This window comes from Epinephelus fuscoguttatus, linkage group LG6 (assembly GCF_011397635.1).
Source record: "Epinephelus fuscoguttatus linkage group LG6, E.fuscoguttatus.final_Chr_v1".
Lineage (NCBI taxonomy): Eukaryota > Metazoa > Chordata > Actinopteri > Perciformes > Serranidae > Epinephelus > Epinephelus fuscoguttatus.
The window spans coordinates 45,685,175-45,699,492 of record NC_064757.1 but is presented as its reverse complement, the minus strand read 5'-3'; the positions used below and the strand labels follow the sequence as shown (position 1 = coordinate 45,699,492).

General features: G+C 41.3%; 1 protein-coding gene across 1 annotated transcript in view; it reads right to left on the bottom strand.

Moving 5' to 3' along the window:
- Positions 1–13,379, bottom strand: part of mfsd14bb (major facilitator superfamily domain containing 14Bb) — a 28,534-nt gene extending 15,155 nt beyond the window's left edge. Inside the window, exons 1-4 of the mRNA XM_049577870.1 lie at positions 13,077–13,379; positions 9,631–9,723; positions 7,706–7,768; positions 5,028–5,155 (exon numbers count right to left, since the gene is read on the bottom strand). Coding sequence (XP_049433827.1) covers positions 5,028–5,155; positions 7,706–7,768; positions 9,631–9,723; positions 13,077–13,133 — 341 coding nt within the window. The 5' untranslated portion in view covers positions 13,134–13,379. The remainder of the gene's footprint in view (positions 1–5,027; positions 5,156–7,705; positions 7,769–9,630; positions 9,724–13,076) is intronic.
- Positions 13,380–14,318: the final 939 nt, after the last annotated feature.

Here is a 14,318-nt window from a genome sequence, read left to right as displayed (position 1 = left end):
CGCACTCTCTCTCACACACAGTGGTAAATATTTTGGCTGCACTGGCTGTCTAGAAACCACTCTGCTCATATGATCAGTTCATTTCTAGAAAATCTGAATTTTGTATTTTAGAAAACAAAAAAGGGGAGATAGTATGGAATCACAAATATTTTTCCTTACTCTCTTTTCTTTTTTCTATTCTTATCCAGACAATTACTAAAATAAAAGGTCTTATTTTTCCACAGTGCCCAGTAACGCTGGATCACATGAGAGAATAACTGATAGTTTGCAGCCCTGCTGTCACTTTAAACCTGCATCAAGTAAGATGCCAAAATAAAACTCCAAGCAGTGATCCAGATTATAAAATTTAACTGGTGCCATCATCGCTTCTGACTAATAGACAAAAAAACAGTTTAATTTGATTGGAGTGTTTGTGAAACGTGATGCATGAAACATGTGACTGATGAAGGCTGCAGAGTCTCAGCATCATCAAATGAGTTACTATCAGCTGATCTCCAGTTACTGCCTCGAGTGTGTTTAAAATGTCAGTGATTTTAGAGAAACTGTGAATACAGACACTAAAATCAAACAACATATTCTGTCTGGTGAGACATAAACATATATTCTAATAAATTATTTTTCAGGTATTATGCACTGTTACAATAATCATCTGCTTATGTGTAATGGAAAAACACTGAGAAACACAAACAACCAAACACATGAAGACCTCCTGAACGCTGTGACGCTGAGCGCTGCGACCAGCAGGAGAGGAAAGTGTGGTTTCTAGTTTAAACATGTTTGCCGGCTGCTCTGTGCTCTGCAGAGTACACGCTAATCCTCGGACGCTCACATGAACAACATGTGACTGTTCAAACTCCAGCGGGCTGCAGCTGAGTCTACACTGACTCCACTGACTCTGAGACATCAGACCAGTGCCACACCTCACTGTCTGCACTGATTTAGCAATTCGGTTTTTATTCTATGAAACATCAGAAAGCTGTAAAGAAAATGTTCATACGAGTTTCTCAGAGTCTAAAACCCAAAGCCTTTCAGTTACTGGGATATAAAACAGAGAGAAGTATCTTCCTCACAGAGCAGCAGCTGCAACCACTGAGTTTAGCATTTCTGTCTTTAAAAATGACTTACAATCATTTATCACCTATCAATATCACTTACATTAATGTCTCAACTTAACTCAAATTTATTTATAAAGCACATTTAAAAACAACTCACGTTGACCAAAGTGCTGTACAAAGGGAATAAAATGCTTCAAAACACACACACCAAAGGCAACATAACTGTCAGGTACACAGCTCACACATTTAGAGACTCAACACACACAGGCAGCATCAGGGAAAACCAGATCAGGGGGACTCAAACACTGATGAATAAAAGTCGGTTTTGAGTCTGGACTTAAATGAGTCAGCGGAGGGGGCAGATCTGATTGGGAGGAGGTTTGGGGGCAGACACAGCAAAGGCTTGATCACCCCTGAGCTTAAATTTGGAGTGTGGGACACCCAGGAGCCCCAGGTCAGCTGACCTGAGGGACCTGGGCGTAGAAAAGGGGGTTAGGAGGTCTGAGATGTAGGACGGGGCCAGACCATTGAGGGCTTTGTACACAAACAGGAAAACCTAAAAGCCAACTCTGAATTTTACAGGCAGGGTACCAGTGAAGAGACTGGCAGCAGCGTTCTGAACCAGCTGGAGGCGGGACAGAGAGGACTGACTGATACCAGTGTACAGAGAGTTACAGGAGGTTAGGGCGTGGGTGACTGTCTGCAGGTCTTTAAGGGAGAGAAATGGCTTGAAGTTGGAAAAAGCTGGCTTTTACTACTGCATTTATTTGTTTCTCAAATTTAAAGGCGGAGTCAAATATCACGCCAAGATTTTTGACATGGGGTTTAACATAGTTAGAGAGGCTACCGAGCTGGTCAGAAATCCCTCTAATGGAGTCAGAGAGGCCCAAGAGGACAACTTCTGATTCGTCCTTCTGTGCCATTCAGTTCTTTATGTCCTTGAGGCAGTTTATGAGACTGGCAACACTAGACTTGTGGTTAGGCTCGATAGGGAGATACAGCTGTGAGTCGTTAGCATAGGAGTTGTTATGTTTTTTAATAATTTGGCCGAGAGGAAGCATGTACAAAGAAAAGAGAATAGGACCTAAGATGGAGCCTTGAGGGACTCCACAGGAAGGAGTGAACCAGTCTAATGCAGAGCAACTGATGCCGACACCAAACTGGAGGCGTTCGATCAAGATGTTGTGATCCACAGTGTAGAACGCAGCACTGAGGTCAAGAAGAACCAGGATGCCACAGTTTCGACAGAGAGTAGCAGGTCATTGTACACTTTCAGCAGGGCAGACTCTGTGCTATGATCGGACCTAAACCCAGACTGATGTAAGTAGGTCTGTAGTTGCTGGACATGGAGGGGTCTAAGTTGTTTGTTCTCAGGAGGGGCTGGACCACTGTCTGAAGCACGCTGGAACAATACCAGTGGCCAATGAGCTATTGACAACAGAGAGGATTTAAATCTTTACAGCTCCATATCAGACTCATGAGGACACCGCAAACCTCTAACTCACAGTACAATTAATATTCAGGAACAAAAATCACAACATGAACTTATTTGATCTCAAAACCACATTAGCAACATTTAGAGGAAAAGGTGCCAGGCCGTAAACGTAGTTAACAAAATGTTAAAAACTTTTTTTTTTAATTCTGTGTGTAGGCTACACATTTTTACAATTAGAAAATTAAAGAATTTCTTTCTAGAAAATTTAAATGTTTTATATAAATAATAAAATAACTACCATTCATTTCAATATGATTTTATTTTCTAAAGCCACAGGAAGCCACTGGAGAGGAGCTAAAGAGTCACATGTGGCTCCGGAGCCGCAGGTTGCCGACTCCTTTTCTAACAGAAACTCAGCTGCTGAGTCCAACATCCAGTCTGATATCATTTCATATATTTAGAGTTGTTTCAACACTGATTCAGGATCAGAAGTGCCTCCCATACTGCCTAAAGCCTTGGCTCAGGTATCGGTGAGTATGTGAGTCAATGCACTAATCTGACACCACATAATACTAATAAACTTTAAAGTAGTTTCACACTTGGATAAAGCGCCAGTTTTCAACTTCCGTTTTAGAGCAGCGAAGAAGTCCCACCAGTTTAACTTGAGCCATGCCGCACAACAACAGCCATCAATTCAATCCCATACAGGGTCAGTATACAGCGGTTCATTTTTTTAGGAGACAGTGGTATTGGATCTAAACTCTGTGTCAGCCGATACACAAGCTCAGGTATCGGGAAGAAAAAATGATATTGTAACATCTCCACATACGTAGTTTTTCCTGCAGAGAGAATCAGGAGGCGGCTGCCTTCATCAAAGTTTGTCCCACTTCCAACTCTCAACAAAACTCTGTCAGGAGTCATAATGGAAAACACCATTTTCTGTTGCACTCATAGATTTATAGTAATGTGGTCATTTGTAAATGCAATGACGGTATTACGTCAATATGGTGGCGCTATCGTTATCAGCACAGTGCACCGGGAGAGGCGTGCCAAGACTGCCAGAAGAAGAAAACAGTCATCTGTTCCAGAACCACAGCAAAGCAGGACCCGCCGCCAGCCTGGTGCGCCACAGTGTTTCCACCTGTTACGTCTTTACCACCACAACAAAACTCCTTCCCTGCCGCTGATGATAGATTTTTGTCGCCAGTTGTAGTTTATGAATGCTGCTACAAACAGCAGCTGGATACAGGGTTTGTGAACGCTGCTCAATGCACCTCTGTGTGTGTGAGACTGCCGTCATGTTCTGAGACTACGTGTCAAACAGACATCTGTAAAGCATGATCATCACATCGAAACATGTTCATTACATAACAAGAGAACATGTCTGCCACATGTAGTCTAATGAGGAAAGCAAAAAGGTAAGATGATCAAACTGTTTTGTAATAGTGTGAGAGGGGATTAGTTAAAATATAAGTTATTTTAAATGCTTCAAAAACAGCAGATCTACATTTGTGTAAATAATATTTTGCCATCACAATAAAATTGTTTCACAAAATATTAAACATATATATTAGAATATTTGTGAACACGTTCCCACTGTCAGACACCTTAACCACGTCATGTGATCTGTTACTTCAGTAACTATTATTACTGCAAACACACAAAATCGTTCAACAATCAGGTCACAGTTTATGATAACCGCATTTTTTTCCCGATCACATGATTATTTAAAATCTGAAAAGACGCTGCTTGTAAAAGTGTTTCACTGAGGAAGCTGAGGGTGCGATGCACATACGTGTGTGCATGTGATCAGGATGGTACCACCTCCACCTCTTTTTGAGCCCAGTCCCAGACACGACCAACATCTCAGTTTTACTGAATCAAGCAAAAACACCAACTGTCCTCCTCCGCTCCTCTGATGTTTGAGTTTGTCGGTTGGAGGAAACAAAACCTGATGACATCACCCTCAACAGATTCATCAGAAACTGAAGTTAGCGTTGGTTTGCAGCCGTGCTCACAAACAGGCCTCCAGAGTCCTTTATTCAAAGAAGAGACGGAGCGGTGATGCAGAGCTGTAACCTGATCTGATCTGATCTGAGGTCAGTGCATCAGTTTAAATGATTTCCAGGAACAAACTGACTTCAGCTGAACTCTGACGGACAACAGAGAGCGGATCAGTGTCTGATACATGAACAGTACCAGCAGCTGTACAGGAAGTTCACACAGCGCTCAGTAATGACATCAGCAGGTTCAGATCGACTCTATGACATCACATTTGTCTCAACAACAGAGAGAAGAACGAGCTGCAGACATTTGGGGGCAAAGTTCTGAACAGTAATTAGTTTTAAAGCGATATCTGACATTAATGCTGAAAAGAATCAGCTGCATGAAACACTTAACATGATCTGATGATATTAATATATAGAGTTAAATTATTGTTTACATGTCCCTTGTCTTCATCAGACTCTGCTGCTGCTTCACACCAACATGAACACACACACACACACACACACACACACACACAGTATTCGTCTCACCAGGGGCTGATCCTCATGAAGGGGATGGGAGCGCAGGTGAAGAAGACCGTCATGAGGAGGAAGGACTTCCTGCCCCAGATGTCTGACAGAGCACCAATCAGAGGAGCCGACAGAAACGACAGGAAGCCCTGAACAAGAACACACACCCAGGAAACATCACTGACAACACATAAAAAAGAAAGTCTCCACACTGTGAACACAAGTCAGAGTCACAGTGGTCATGATGTACCATTTCTTTTACCCCTTAAAGCTGTAACGATTAACAATTAATGGAAATAAAAATAATCCCAAACTGTTTGATTAACAAATTTAAATTTATCATCATTTACAAGCACAAAACCTGACGAATAATTAAAATAAATAATATAATAAAATAAAAAAATGTGAGAATCTGCTGTGTTTCTTAGTCTCGGGATACCACACTGAATTAGGCGATAGACTCCTGATCCAATAACAGCAGAGAAGAGCTGTGTGCACGACTCTGCAGCAGACGAGTATGACTTTCTGTTTCTTTGTACTGATGTGTCACATTCAACATCACGGACGGACCGGTGTCGTATTGAAGAGTGTTCCCCTGGAAACAGGTCAGTAAGCAGTAGAAAGCAGCACGGAGGCCAGTGAAAATGTAAGTGAGTACTTCTTTTTTAAATCTTTTACTTGACTTGGTGTCAAATAAATTTGGACATATGTTTGAGTGTGAAGACTGACAGTATTGTGTGCTGGTTGTTACTGCACCTCGCCTGTAAAGGAGCTAAAATTAGCACGTTCACCTGGGTGTTGTGTTTCCATCACTGATAAATACCCTTATCTACTGCAGAGTCATTTGACCCGGGTGTGAAAGCTGATTGTAACCTTTTCCATTAAATACAAAAGCCAGATGTGACCGGGTGTTAGTGGGATTGTTGTGCAGTGGGAATACTGATGCTGACATCGTTCAGTGAGTCGGTGTCGGCCATGACCTGACCAAACCAGTTTCTTTGTCATTATACAAGTCAGTGTTTCCTTTTCATCATTCATTCATCCATTCATTCAGGCGGTCACAAAGGGCTGCAGTTTTCACAACATCCATCAGATCACAATGATGCCGCTGAGCTCCACACAGCGAGGTTCACACATCCTAAATGTTGGACAAAAACAGCTCTGGTATCAGATCAGAACTTGGTCTCAGCTTCAGAACTGAGGTATCACAATCTCGAGAGTAAGGCTGCGTCAAATCGACATCATGCCTACGCCATAGGCTCTACGTCGACGTGTAAGTGTAACTCCACAGTGTCACAGTGACGCAGACCTCCTGTCTGTCTCTGTAAGCTGAAACCATTTCAGATAAGAAACAATAAATTGTGAAGACAATAAAGCCTCCACACACTGTGTGTGATTTATCCTGGCTGAAATATGAGCAGAGGAAATCTCTGCTAGCTGCTAATTTATACAACAACATTATACAACAACATTATACAATGTAAAATGCCATAGGCTGGTGCTAATAACGTTAGCATGTTGTATTTGTGGGGAAAATGTGTCCAGATAAAGACAAGTGTTTGTCTGTGAATGCTGCGAGTTATAGTGAAGCTGATTTGTGTTTGACACTGTCTCTATTAAGTCATGTTTAATGTGTGTTTAATGTGTGTTTAACATGTGTTTAACGTGCGTTTAACATGTGTTTAATATGTGTTTAATATGTGTTTAACATGTGTTCAATGTGCGTTTAATGTGTGTTTAATGTGTTTAACATGTGTTTAATGTGTGTTTAATGTGTGTTTAACATGTGTTTAATGTGTGTTTAATGTGTGTTTAATGTATTTAACGTGTTTAACATGTGTTTAATGTGTTTAATGTGTGTTTAATGTATTTAACGTGTGTTTAACGTGTGTTTAATGTGTTTAATGTGTGTTTAATGTATTTAACGTGTTTGACATGTGTTTAATGTGTTTAACATGTGTTTAATGTGTGTTTAATGTGTTTAACGTGTTTAACGTGTGTTTAATGTGTTTGTGTGTTTAATGTATTTAACGTGTTTAACATGTGTTTAATGTGTTTAACATGTGTTTAACGTGTTTTTAATGTATTTAACGTGTTTAACGTGTGTTTAATGTGTTTAACGTGTGTTTAACGTGTATTTAACGTGTGTTTAATGTGTACTCTTTCTCACCCTGACATGTTCACTTCCGTGGATATTCCGTATCATAGCAACGAGACGCAGCTGAAAAAAAACAAAAAAACAAAAACGCAGCACCTCCACAGCGCTCTCAAACACTCCCAGGTGTCGTTTCCTGAGGAGCACCTGGCGTTTTCAGCTTTGAAGAAAAGCTCTGGTGGACACGAGGCCCAAACATGTATCCCTGCCAATCTGTGACAGCAGCTCTGTTTCTCAACTATATGAGTCAACGTAATATTTCATGTTAATGCTTTTAAATGTGTGATTCTGTGGTGAATGTGTGTGTAGGAGAAACACTGCGTTCATGCTGCTGAAGTGCACATTCATTTCTTTACACTGCAGACACTTGCATCATAAACACATGAGGTGGCATCTTCACATCACCACTTCGTCTTTTATTATCTGTGAAATATTTACCCTCATGTTGTATTCTGTTCTGTTTATGTGATGTACCTTCTGCTGGAACAGGGATCTGTCAGAGTTTTATCTGAATGTGATGTGTGGTGTGTGAGAGGAGTCTTACCTTCACCCCGTGAACCAGGCCGTTCATCAGGAAGGTGTGCTGAGGAAACGTCTCATGGAGGACCTGAAACAACAAAACAAAAAGGTCACGTCTGATCTCTCTGAAGAACAGACTGTATATATCAAACATCATCTGTAACCTCTGATACTCTCCACACACACACACACACACACACACACACACACATCTGGCACTGTGTTGAAGCTCATCTTAATGAGTCAGATCTGTGACTCATGTGGAAAATGTAAATGTATTAAACATGATGTCTGTCTCACACACTAACACACACACACACACACACACACACACACAGAATGTGATTTTTCTGCTGAAAGACAAACACATGGAGATAAAACAGGACTGAAGGTCAGGAAAGTTTTATCAAACTCATTTCACCCTGGAGACAAACTGCAGGGACACACAGACATTTTGGAGAATGTACTTGTTTGCTTTGTTTCCTAAAGTCAGACGTCTCTCAATCTCAGCGTCCAGTTCAGGGTCACACCGTCCAATAACTGTACACAACGTCTAAATTACACCAAATTATAAAAACAATGAGCCAACAGTTACAGATAAAAGAACTGTTAATGTCTGAGCTTCTCAATACTACGGTCGAGCCGGTGCTTGTTTAATACTGGTGGGGAAAAAAGTATAAATTAAAAAGATCAATCTCAGGTTTTATGGACAGATATCAGGTCATTCAGATGAAGATCAATTTGAATCCGATAAATCGATTATTTTAACCCAGCCCTGATCTGACCAAATGTCTCCCCTTCTGTTCCTGAGATATGATGCTGAGTAATGGACAGGAAAGTGTTTTATGCAGAGTATTATGATGTCACAGTGAAGTTGACCTTTGACCTTTTGGATATAAAATGTCATCATATCATATTTTATCCTGTCAGACATTTGTTTGAAATGTTGCCATAAAAAGCGTATAAATTCCTGAGCTTAGGCCAAAAACAGATCAGAGTGACCTTTGACTACCAAATTTTACTGAGTTTATTCTTCAGTCTAAGTGGACGCTTGTGCCAAATTTGAAGACGAGGTGCTCTTGAGATATCGTGTTCACAATAACGTGACGAACAACCTGACAACATGTCATCTCCTGCCACGGTTAACGTCAGCGTGGAGGCACATAAAGAGCTCATGAAGAGTTCTGCCTGCGTTCACAGACAATAAATAAACAATGTAAACAGTATTATAACCGTCAATCTTCATATCACAGTGTATGACGCAACGCTAACGCAGTACAGACAAAAAAAAATTCATATGGCTCGACTTTAGCTGCAGTGAAATGTGACATCATCCAATCACATGTGTGCAAGTCCACACTCCTTATCTGAGGACACAATGACTGAGTTGTACCATCCAGTCTATTATAATATTATAATATACTATTATAATATTGAGCATATATCATATCATCATGTTGCTGTGGAGCTGTTAACTGTCAATCTTTAATGATACTGGGGAGCTGCTGTGGCTCAGGAAGTAGAACAGGTCGTCCACTAATCAGGAGATCGGCTGTTCGATCCCCGGCTCCTCCGGTCTGCATGTCCAAACCCGAACTGTGAAGCGTTAACTGAGGAGCAGGAGCCACTGTATGAGTGGTCAGATGACTAGAGAGGCACAGTGCAAGTGCGAGTCCATTAATGTCAGACAGTTACCACAGATTGAAAACAGAAACAGAGATACCATCTTAATGTGCATGTTGGACTGACAATATGTGAACTTCTCCTTTAATGAATCCTGACTGAGCTGCTGAGACTGGAGAGAAGTGACTCTGTGACTCCGTCCGCTTCTTCTCAGACACGTGTAACCAGGTGATCAACCCTCCAACATCCAGCTGATTGAAACAACAGCTAAACTTCTACTTTATAAATCAACTTGTGTGTGTTTGTGTTCGAGGTGTGTGTACTCACGGTCAGCATGGGCGTTGTCAGGAGCCCCCAGGCGAAGAACTCCAGGAAGATCACCACCACCGCATGAGTCACTCTGGCTCGGCCTCGGCCGTGCTGCGGCGAGAGGAGAGGCGGAAACATTAACAATTCATCTGTGGGAATTAACCTCACTTCCTGTATTATCTGACCAAAACACATGTCTTCTACCAGCAGTTTGCCCCCAGTGTGATGACTGCATGGTCACACCACAGGAACCATGACCTCTCTACGGTTTCTTCTCATGTTGGTGATCCAGAACGTTTACGTTGCTTTTCTCAATTTAAGACGCATTGAATCAGAGATTTAGAAAAGCACTGAACATATTCAGGTCTACCTGAGACTTGCAACCACTGAAAATTAATCTGAAGCAACTTCCCTAGTCTCTACAGTCATGCATCATACAAACACAATGACTTTGTGTTGCATCAGCGTCTCTCATGTGATGCTCTGTTGCTTTTCTCGTCTTTATTTCACTGTAAGAAAGCAATCAGAATATACAAAGACTTGGACTTGATTACAGATAACTGATGTTTAATCTAATAATCAGTCACAGCACCTGGACTCTGTGGATGAGACTCTGATTGTGTGTTTGCACCTCAGAACAAACAGTCCAGTTTTCCGCTGGACTTTGTCCTTCATTAGCTGGATGGATGAGATGATTCTGTGCAGCCATGGTTACTGTCATTTCCACTGACAGGTCAACACCCACATTCATTACTCAATAAGCTTATATGTTACAGCAGGAGGCAACTTCAGTGCACAAAGACTGCTCTGTTTTACAGCTGGAGGATGCTGACATAAAGGAGCTGCAGATGAATTGATTACATGTGGATTTATCTGGAGAAAATCAGCATTAAAGGGACAGTTTGGATCTGTTAAAGTGTGTCAGATGAGGTGTTTATTCACAGTCAGTGTGTTATCTATAGTAGATGTTAGTCGACCCCCCCTCCCCAGTTTATAGAAGCAGGCTGGAGACAACACAGAAGCTAATGAATGTACTACTGTGGACGGGTCAGCAACAAAATGTGTTTTAGCCACCTAAAAAAAAAAAAAATATCAGTTAAAGTGTATTCTATATTCAGAGTATTTTCAGTGTCTCATCTTCCAATATGACAGCCTGTTCCAGCAGGGAAGCTGTTTCAGTTCCCCATCTCTGCTCTTGTTAAACCCACCACACTCCACTGAGAAAACAGTAACTTTAGCTGACTGAACTCAGCAGCTGCTGGTCGACTGCTGCTTCAGTCAGTTAGTTAGTTTGAGTTATTGTTTAACTTTGGTGAATCTGAACTGACGCTTTTAAACACCAAAGTCACACAATAACACAAACACACTAACTGATGGAGGCAGCAGTCGACCAGCAGCTCCTGAGTTCACTGATGTTACATCACTGGTTTTATCTATGGAGTCTGGCTTTGAAGAGAGAGATATGATGGCTTTATTTTCCAGCTGGAAATCACTTAACCTTAATTGTTCTAAATTAATAAGGCACTATATGCCCACACAGGAAGCCCGGTTATTCATGCACTCTGTGATTTTCTCTCAGTATTCAAACTGCATGACAGTATGGGCTCACCATCTACAATCACACACCTCACATCTTCATACAATCAGACACTGAACATAAGGGACAAAAAGCCCGTCTGGTGGCGATACACTCTTCTCAGCTCTGACAGCTTCATTAACTTTTGTTTCCTGAGATTAGTTTTCAAATGTACCAACAGTCGATCTCCAGAGATAAAACAGCTGATCACAGTCAAACTTTTTAAGGGGTGTTAGTGTAAGTGTAGTGGTGTATTGTGGTTTTATGATGTTTACAACTGTGCATTTTAATAACATTTCAGGCCTACATGTAAAAGCCCAACTAGGGACAAGAGTTGGAAATATGCAATAACTATAAGCTCTCTGTGCAACACATCAGTCTCATACTCTGTATCAAAGCTATGTAGTATTAGTAGTAGTAATTTATTTGTCCATTCAACAGAACATGATATTTACATGCATACAATTAGGATTTCTATATTAAGTATGGGCGAAAAAGCGTAGGCTGAAACAACAGCTTATTATTGCCTACCCTATTTACAAGAAGGAATGTTACAGAAACAGAACAAGACTATGTTAAATTGCATCGTCCCTATCAAATAAAATAAAGACAGACAGACAGTGTCTCACATTAAGGTGAAGCAGTAAAATACTCTCATTATAATGTGCACTTAGACTGATACTGATTTTTTAGGTTCCTGCTTCTCCAGACTGGAGGTGTGTCGACTGTGTGTTATACGCTGACTATGAATAAGTGCCTCACACAACCCCGCTGCAAATGATCCAAACTATGCCTTTAACTCAAGGTGTCAAACTCATTTTAGTCCACAGGCCACATACGACTCAATTTAACCTCAGACGGACTGGACCAATAAAACCATCGCACAATAACTAATAAGTAAGAACCATCAGCTCCAATATTTTCCCTTTTTTGTGTGTAAAGAATTACAAGAACGTTCTGTAGACGTTCATCCTTGAATAAAACAGATGAACAGCCTGAGGTGTCTCAAGAAAAATAAGCGCAAGCGTTTCCTCATTCAGTCAGTTTGCTTCTCACTGTTATTACATGTGTATTTATTCACACACTTCCTGATCCAGACTCTTTAGAACTGAAGCAGCTGATTGATAATTATTTAACACAATATTGAGTAACTTTAAACATGGTCACAGTCAGTATTCATGGTTGTATCAGAGGGCTGTATCCTGGTCAGAGTGGAAACGCCTCTGAGGAGATTTTTACATGAAGCAGGTAACACACTGTTTAACTTGCTCCTGACACCCGTCCCCTCTGAGCCTGGTCCTCTATGGGCCGGACCGGACCCTGTGGCGGCCGCTTCTGGCCCACGGGCCGTATGTTTGACACCGCTGCTTTAACTCATTCAAAGCAGTTTGGGCTTGTGTTTACCTTCGTCAACACACACACACACACACACACACACACACACACACACACACACACAGAGCAGCATTTAAAGCTAACTGCTAAGCTACGTGTCTCCAGGTGTGAACAAACTGTCTTCAGGTAACACCTGAGCTTCATGTCTCCGGACAGGAAGTGAGGACAGCTCGTGTTTGGACCCGTGAAACAGTCCTACATCTTCCTGAGGTTCACCTGAAGTAAACAGAACTAGCTAACTGACAGAACTAGTTAGCTAGCTCAAGTTAACTGATCCGAATTATCGTTAGCTCTGATTGCAGCTAGCTAACCCTCTGATTAGCTTCCTGTGTTGATGTAACGTAACAGTTAGCATCCGCTAACAAGCGGCCATGACATCACAGTCCGGCTGCTGCCAGCTCGTTAGCTTTATTTCAATGTAACGTTACCGTACGGAGCGGCTAACATTAGCCACAGTGATGCTAACACACCGAGCTAGCGCACTTGTTCTTACCGAGCTCCGGACCAACATGATATCGTTGGCCTCGGTCGCTGTCTTCTCCCGGTTCATCTCACATCTTGCCGACACGATTATCACTTCACGTGCACGGTGCTCGGCATCCTGCGGAGGTGTCCCCGTCTCTTCCAGCGTGTCCCGCGGTGTCAGCTGTAACTATGTGTCTGTGCTAACATGGACCTCAACCGGACACTCGACGGTGTTAACGGAGCGCTAAACTGTGAAAGAAAAAGGGGGCGGCTTTCGTTTTCCTCCCAAATTCCTCTGCCTGCCCTGATTGTAATTTAACTGTCTGTCACCGCGGTGTATCCGCCGGAGCTCCCCGGGTGGGCGGTGCCTTTTGTTTCAAACTTTATTAACAACAATTCAACACGACAAACTCTCACAGGAATATTGTATTTTTCATCCTTTCAAACAACATCAACAGATTCAGATGTTTTTCTTTAATTGTTTTGTTGCATTTATCACAGCCAGAAACTGTAAAAACAGTAAATATCAACAGATACATCAATAATAATAATAATAATAATAATAATAATAATAATGTCAAACTAAGTCACAGTTTCTGCTGTTTTAAGACGGAGGGTTTTTTTTGAATAATTTAAGTTTTTTCTTAAACCTTTTTTTTTTTTTTTTTTTTTTTTTTTTTCAATTTTAAAATTTGGGGGATTTTTTTTGTCTAAAAATGTTGGTGGTGGCGTTGGTAGTGTAGTGGATAGTGCCAGCACCCCATATACAGTGGCAATGCCTCGCTGCTGCAGTGGTTGCGGGTTCAACTCCGGCTCACGACCATTTGCTGCATGCGCCCCCCCCCCTCACTCCCCCATTTCACTCTATCCTGTCAATTAAAGGCAAAAGCCCAAAAAAAATAATCTTTAAAAAAAAATGTTGATCAATTTGGGCATGTTTTCCTAAAAAAAAAAAGTATTTTCTTTGAATTTTTTGTTGTCAATATGACATCATTTATCACAGCCAGAAACTGTAAAAACAGAAATTGTCATTGGATTTTCAAATTTCCAACACACATCATGTTTGATGAACGCTTCTGTTAGAAAAAAAATGAGTGATATTTCATCAAAATCACTTCATTCTAAGTCTCATTCAAAATTTAGCCAAAAACAAATGGTTGGCACGTCTGCAGTCAGAAACAGGCTTGAGTTTGAACATGCTGCGTTTTAGCCAATCACAATGGAGGGGGCGGGGCCGAGACGTGCAGGTGTCCTCAGGAAATGTGTACCT